This window comes from Medicago truncatula, chromosome 4 (genome assembly GCF_003473485.1).
Source record: "Medicago truncatula cultivar Jemalong A17 chromosome 4, MtrunA17r5.0-ANR, whole genome shotgun sequence".
Classification (NCBI taxonomy): Eukaryota; Viridiplantae; Streptophyta; class Magnoliopsida; order Fabales; family Fabaceae; genus Medicago; species Medicago truncatula.
Genome location: NC_053045.1, coordinates 53,777,457 through 53,784,856, shown reverse-complemented (window position 1 = coordinate 53,784,856; position 7,400 = coordinate 53,777,457). Strand labels below are relative to the sequence as shown.

General features: G+C 32.0%; 1 protein-coding gene across 1 annotated transcript; it reads left to right on the top strand.

Annotated features, from left to right (window-relative positions):
* Positions 1-3,121: 3,121 nt before the first annotated feature.
* On the top strand, positions 3,122-7,011 carry LOC25493915 (protein MICROTUBULE BINDING PROTEIN 2C). Its single transcript, XM_013602570.3, has 5 exons — positions 3,122-3,365; positions 3,554-3,637; positions 5,177-5,533; positions 5,876-6,094; positions 6,254-7,011. Exons 1-5 carry the CDS (start codon positions 3,216-3,218, stop codon positions 6,422-6,424), a joined length of 981 nt encoding a protein of 326 aa, XP_013458024.1. The 5' UTR covers positions 3,122-3,215; the 3' UTR covers positions 6,425-7,011.
* The last annotated feature ends 389 nt before the right edge of the window (positions 7,012-7,400 follow it).

Below are 7,400 nucleotides of genomic sequence, written 5' to 3'. Positions count from 1 at the left end.
TACTCAAATTTTTAACCTATAATCCACAAACCACGTTCTTTGCGGTACAAATTTTTTAAATAAAAGAAGTGTCGGTGTGACACGTTTATACTTAAATCAACTTATTTTCTGAAATTATTATCGGTGATGAAGTGCCAATGTGTATGTGTTATTGCCTGTTTTTTCCATGGTAGAACCACACCAAACACACGTCTGTGCTGAAGCTCCATTTTGTAGCTTCGCACAAAACGTGGCATTGGGACGTGCATCCCGTTGCAGAAAAACCAATCCAAACATAGTACTATTTATAATGTACATCACATGTATCTCCTTGATCCTCTTCTTTCGGATTTTGTGTTTGACATGTATGTGCCTCCTACCAATGGGATAATAATTGCTGAGGGAATGCAGAGGACTTGTACGGAATCCAAATCCTATTTGGACGAGGTTTCTACTTCTCTATATTAGGTTGCTCAACTAGAAATCCAAATTTGGAAGAAATATGGCACCAAAGTCAAATGTCATTAATTATCATTGAATTGAAGAACCAAGAGTTTTTCAACACTTGCCATCAATCGTGCCATCAAGACATGTATTTATAGTATTGTTACATTTTCAATAGAACAAGTGACGTAGAAAATTATAAGTTGGTATATCATCATATATGAAAAGTGTTTAGTTAAACAAAGTTGACAAAAAATAGTTGACTTAATTAGCTAGGTATAGATAGTGATTCAATAGAACAAATTCGTCTCAACTGTGTTTATTTTAGAATCGTTAGATATTGATAATTGGCATAAAAAATTCAGACAATTGTATAGCAAACAACTTCTCAGTTTTCAATATTAAATTCAATGGAAGTGGGGCTAGGATTTGGCCTTTTTCATAGTACAAAATATATCTCTAAACTCTATCTTGTCTTGTTTTGGAGAAGAATTATCCTCTCAATATTGCAGGACTGGCTCCAATCTCTCGAGCACAATTTTACCAATTACAAACCAACATATCTATAAGCTATTGAATTATTAATATGGTAATGCCAAAAGAATTGAATTGCCCACTATTCACATGCATCCTATCACACAATGAGAGTGAAACAAGGAAAGTCAAAATTTTCTGCATGTCACAGATATATATTCTAATAGAAAATAATACTATTACTGGTGTAAATTGCCATACTCTACGGTAAAGGTAAAATGGTTTGGAATTTGCAGCAGGTTACAAACATATCTGGCATTTATGTTTTCTTGGTAGTAAACTATTAAGCTTCACGTGTTATGAGTAATAAAAATTCTTAAAAATTAAATTTTATTTCGTCGAAGTTTTTGGTATATAAAATTTAATTATTTTAGTTGTCAATGATAGAAAATAATTATTTTTTTTAAAAAAAAAACAACTATTTATTATTCTATTACAAGGATGTTATGTTCTTAAAGTGTAGGTTTAGTGAGTTCGACTTTATAATTTTCGAGGATGTTATATCTAGACTATATTTTCTGCCAGAAAAAATTATTTAGCCTATATTTGTGAGAATATACTGCAAATAAGATTTAAATAAGAGATTAATTGATTTCAAATTGAAAAAAACATATAACATTTAGTTAATATTATTCGATAAGTTATTCATTTATTTGAAAAACAATTAGACATCTTTAAAGAAGTGGATACTATTAAACTTGATTTTGATTCAACAGTTACAATCTTTCTAATCAATTTCAAAAAAATTATTTGACAAAAATGACTTTTAACTTTTCATTTAACAATTATCATGTTTTAGTCTTTTAGATAAATTTCATTCTGCTTGCAACATTATTCTAAGTCCTTATATCATTTTTTTGGCTGGATAAGTCCTTATATCATAACGGAAAACCAATGTTATCAATCTTAATAAAAAATTAAAATATACTTTTGAGAGACTATAAAATTAAAAATATTCTCATCTCTAGATCTAATTAACGCAAAAATAAATCTTTAAGTTTTTGATTAAAAATGGACAAAAAAGTGTTCATACCCCCTAAAGTATGAGGTCATGTTAGCAGAACATCCCAAATATGCATAGAATCGGGCCGTGACATAGTATAAGATGCTGGGCCACATTGAGTTTCTACAACACCACAAGAAAATTGCTTTTTACACATATGAACTTTCTTAAAAACGCATGAAAAATTCATTTTTTTCCACAACAGTAGTTAACTACCGTTTCATATATACAACTTAAAAAAACTTCAACGGTAGTTAACTACTAAAACTAAGACATGATAATTGATTTTTGCAACTAAGACATGATAAATGAATCATGAAACCCAAACTAATAATTTTTTTTTTTTTTTTAATTAAATATATATAAGAGGAAATTGAAGGGATAAGTTAGTCATTTGAGAGTGAGTTCATGACTAAGTTAAAGTTGTATGGGCTTAAATGCAATTTTACCCCCCCTATTTTGATTGAATCTGAATTTTACCCCTCTATTTTAAAACTCGGAATTTTATCCCCTCTATTTTGATTGAATCGGGATTTTGCCCCCTTTATTTTAAAACTCGGAATTTTACCCCATCTATTTTACGTTTTTCAGAATTTTACCCCTCTATTTTAAAATAAAGAACCAAAAAATACTAGAAAAATAAAGAAACGATTAGAAAATATTAATTTGGAAAAAAAATATAAGGAAAACAAGAAAACATAAAAAAAAAAACTAAAACAATGAAATTACAAGAAAAAATTCAATTAAGAATACATGAAAAAACTAGTTTGCACCTCTAAATATTTGCTATTTTCATACTAGTTTTTTTATTTTATTTTTAGAGATCATACTAGTTTTATGCATTTTTTTCTAGTATTTTTTATTCATTTTTTTGGTTTTATTTTTATTTTTTCATTAAAAAACATTTAATACAAATAATTAATTATGTGGATAAAATAGGGGGAGGGGGCGAAATTCTGAAAAACATAAAATAGGGGGGGGGGGGGGGGGGGGGGGGGGGTAAAAGTCTGAGTTTTAAAATAGGGGAGGCAAAATCCAGAATCAATAAAAATAGAGGGGGTAAATTCCAAGTTTTAAAATAAGGGGGTAAAATTCAGATTCAATCAAAATAGAGGGGGTAAAATTGCATTTAAGCCAAGTTGTATGTATGATATCCGTTGTTGTTTTTGTCTGCAAATCGAAACGAACTAAGCCGTTTTCAAACTGTAGTCATTTCCAAGTCTCTCATCGATCATTTCTACAGTGAGAAATCAAAATGCAGCATTTCGCAGATTTGCAAAACAGTTCAGAATTCGGTGACCCAGATTCATCCACCAATGCTGTTTCTTCAGCACCTAATTCCAATTTGAATCGTGACCTCTTCAACGATCTCGTCGAAATTGTTCCTCTCGTTGAATCCCTCATGGTAATTAACTATCCAACCCCCTCTCTTCCAAATTGAGGGTTAAAAAGGTTTTTTTTTACTTTACTGTTTTTATTTATATTACTGAATGCTAGTAGTGAGTGTAACAAAACTTGTGCAAGTTTGAATCTTTGATTTCAATTTATCAGTTTTTGTTAACTGGGTTGTTGAATTTATGATTTCAATTCCAGGATCGTAAAGCGAGCCGTTCGTTTACTCGTCGTGGTTCCATGATCTACACCAAGGCACCAGCAAGAGAATCATTGTATAAAAAGGTCAAATTTGAATTCATAGTAGGTTTATTTATGTTAAAATTTCAAGGAATTAAGGATTTATTTCCTTTAGATATAGTTTACGATCATATGACAGTGACACTATCTGAGTTGATTTGGAATAAGGCAGACTAATGTTTAGGGTTTGTGATACTTCATACTAATATTTGTACGCTTGTTTCTGCTATTCTTTTCCTATTTGCGTCAATGGAAGACAGAATAAAGGTGAAAGATGAAAAATTGCAGAACTAATTCATTTCCTTTTTTAAGCATGGATCCTGTAAAATCACTGCATTATGCATATTTCTGTCATACCATATTAAACACTTTCTATTGCTCCATAAATCCGGCTTACATATTATTCTAGAATCATATATTATTAGGCGGTGACAGTTATCTTTGGGAAACGCTGTGTGGATAAGTTGCTAAGTAATAGTTATTCATGTAAATGACATGTGTTTTGTGAGTGACATGACATTTTTTAAATTTTGTGTTGTTTCTTCATCCTTGCTTTTGGAATGGCAATGTTTTAGTACTAGGGTGGCGCATTATATCTTGTGAAAGACATTGCTGCATTGTTGACTGTCCTGTTTTCTCATTATAATGTTTGCATGTGCATTATAACCTCTTACATGCTTTGTCTTTTGCTTACAATACTTTCTTTGAATTTGCATACTTTCTTATTTTATTTAGAGTGAAACCATTAGGTGTCCTTATAGGTTAGGTCAATTTGAATTGACGACGAGACTAATCCCTATTTGGCCACGGCAGCAACCCAATTATGCAGCCTCCTATCTATAAGTGCTTCATTTAGATTCGGACTTGTCTTCTTGTCCTTGGTGGTCAATGTTGCATATCACCTTGACATACTTGGTATGGGTTGGACTATAAACTTCCTTTCCTTTAAGGATTTGGACTAAAAAAACCTCAGGAAGTTGGTTTACAGAAAGTTCTTTTTTTTTTTGAGGGGTAAAAGCCTACAGAAAGTTCTTTTTGTTTATAACGTGATTTTTCAATATTATTTGGTAACACAAGTGAAAGATTGCTAGGCATATTGGTATTACCCTAGACTCTGGAGATATATGATTTTGTTATTCTTAGTTTCTACTCAATAATAACATAGTATTCCTAGACTATGGAGATGTAAGATTTTTTATTCCTAGTTTCTGTTCTAAATAACAGTATTCATTTGGCTTCCAAGTGACAAGAGAAACTTCACTGGATGTTTTTTGCTAACCGTATATTGTCTGTACCATATAGCACCCTAGTACCCTGTGCTTCTTACTTAAAAATGTTCAAAAACGATTTTACAAATGAGACAATATTACTAAGCTAACCGTACTGATTGTTATTGTTATATTATTTTTGTTAATTTTTTTGTTAATCCTGATCATATGGCAATCTAAAACTGTCCTTTCAAAGTAATGACTTTTGTTGTAAACTGTAATCATAATTACGTATAAGTTTGCTGTGCACAGAGCTTTATGACTGATATTTTTTGCTGTGATCACCATACTGAATCATTAATGTGTATTTTGATAGGCAATTGATTCAAAAACCAGGAATGTTGCTCAATCTATTCCTTCCGGGAAGATAAACGACCATGGAGCAAAAGAACAGGGAAAAAATGACAACAGTAATTCTGATGCTGATAGCTTTTCTATGTTTTCTGGAAGAGCTTTTACATCAGAGAAGGACAACGAAGAGTTAGCTAAATTGAAGGAACAGGTAGAGGAACTTCAGCTGAAGTTAAGGGAGAAAGATGAACTTTTAAAGTCAGCAGAAAATTCGAAAGACCAGATGAATTCTGTTAATGCAAAACTTGATGAAATGAAACACCAGGTTTCTGAAAAGGAATATTCACTAAAGTATGCTCAACAACAACTCTCTGATGCTAAGGTACTGATTTAATTATGTGTTTTCATTAATAGGCAAAGTCGTTTACAGTAAAGCATGGTCCATCTCTCATAGTTGTCGAAAGTTCTATTCTGTAATTCTTAGTGCTAATCTATTTAGGTATGTGTTAGCGTAGAGCATGTTGAAGCTTCACATTGCAATGAGTTTTGATTGTCCTATTTTTTTGATTGTACTCAAGATTAGTGTTTTTCTTAGAAACTTTGGATATAGTTTAAAAATTTGATGTGTTGTCCTATTTCAGGCTCATACGGTAAAATGACCATTTCATTCAAGAGAATGTTTAGAATGTTTTCTTCTTATGCATTGACTGGTCTCTTTCCACAGATTAAACTTGCAGACAAGCAAGCTGCCCTTGAAAAGATACATTGGGAAATGATGACATCCAACAAGAAAGTGGAGAAACTTCAAGTAGAGCTAGACTCTGTGCAAGCAGATGTTTCGACATTCACGTTGCTGCTTGAAAGCTTCGCAAAAACCGACACCGCTAAATACACTGATGATTATGACACCAAGCCTTATGTTTTCAATCACGTGCCTGATATTGTGAGTTTGTTAACATTTTTCCAATTAATACGCAATACATTTGCACATGTTGCTATTTATGGTGACAATTTCAACACAACACTAGAACTATGTTAATTGTGCGGAAATAACTAATCCTTGCATGTTGACCCTTTCAATGTAACATATCTGGTTGGACAGGATGATATGGATGAGATGGAATGCCAGAAAATAGAAGAAGCGAGAAAAGCTTACATTGCCGCAGTTGCTGTTTGCGATGAAAAACGAGATGAAGAATCTGTTGCTGCCTCTGCTAATGCTAGGTTACATCTTCAGTCACTACTTTTCAAATCCAAAAATTTCAACATGTGATTTAAACTAATTCAGTTTACACGTCGAGCTATTTAGTCACTAATGGTAAAGCAATCCAGTCTTGGAAGGTGAGATTTGTTTGTTTACATGCCTCTCTGTGAACAAAATATAAATATGTTCCATTTTATGTAACAAATCAAAAAACTAGAGCTTGTTTGACTAGGGTTAAATGTGAGTCTTTGCATTCTAGTTTTTTTCTAGTAGCTGATTCTAAGATGCAGTGGCTGTATTTGTGTTAGCCTGTTGGGGCTTCGGTTATTGTTCAAAACAGCAGCAAACTGTTACTATCATGATTCTGATTCCTCTGAGTTGTGGCTTCCAACTTCCCCTATGTGGCTATGTCTATGTGTGGGCGTGTATTCAAGTTGTCTTCTGGTTTCATACTTCCATTAAGTGGTCCATAGCTATGTATCGACAAGCTAAACAAGTCATCTGTATTGTTAATATTTAAGCTTTTATTTTTGTATAAATTCTGCAGTCAGTTTGGTTTTTGTATACATTCTAATGAAAAGGTGAAAATGTACTTGATACTTGTTCATATTTTTACTATCTACCTATTGTAAGAGAAAAACAACAAAATTTGCTCATTTCCTTGCTGTAAAATAACCTTGAACGACTCTTGAAAGCGAACATTGATAGTACCTTCAAGTATGTGATCAAGGGTGAAAGTCACTAGTTTTATTGTGACCAATACTTTTAGTTATGTCAGTTGAAATTTCATTACACTACTTATTTTAATGTTGATATATCATCAAAATAAAAGATAAATTCCGTCTGCAGTAAAACTAAAGAGGAGTTGAAATCATAAATTAAGAACTATATGTATACATGTTAGAGTCATGTAACCCCTTCCTTACCAGAAAAAGAAGAATCATTCAACCTTTGGATTAAAACAAACAAATTAAGAACTTAAAAACAAGAGAAAATTCTAATGAGGAAACTCAATTCTGGGACAAACTCAATTCTAATGAGGAAA

Bases quoted from the DNA above. Each gene is read 5' to 3' on its own strand.
- LOC25493915 (XM_013602570.3), top strand. From the start codon at position 3,216: ATGCAGCATTTCGCAGATTTGCAAAACAGTTCAGAATTCGGTGACCCA. The intron at 3,638-5,176 runs GTCAAATTTGAA...GTATTTTGATAG, and splicing joins GAGAATCATTGTATAAAAAG to GCAATTGATTCAAAAACCAG. The intron at 6,095-6,253 runs GTGAGTTTGTTA...CTGGTTGGACAG, and splicing joins TCAATCACGTGCCTGATATT to GATGATATGGATGAGATGGA.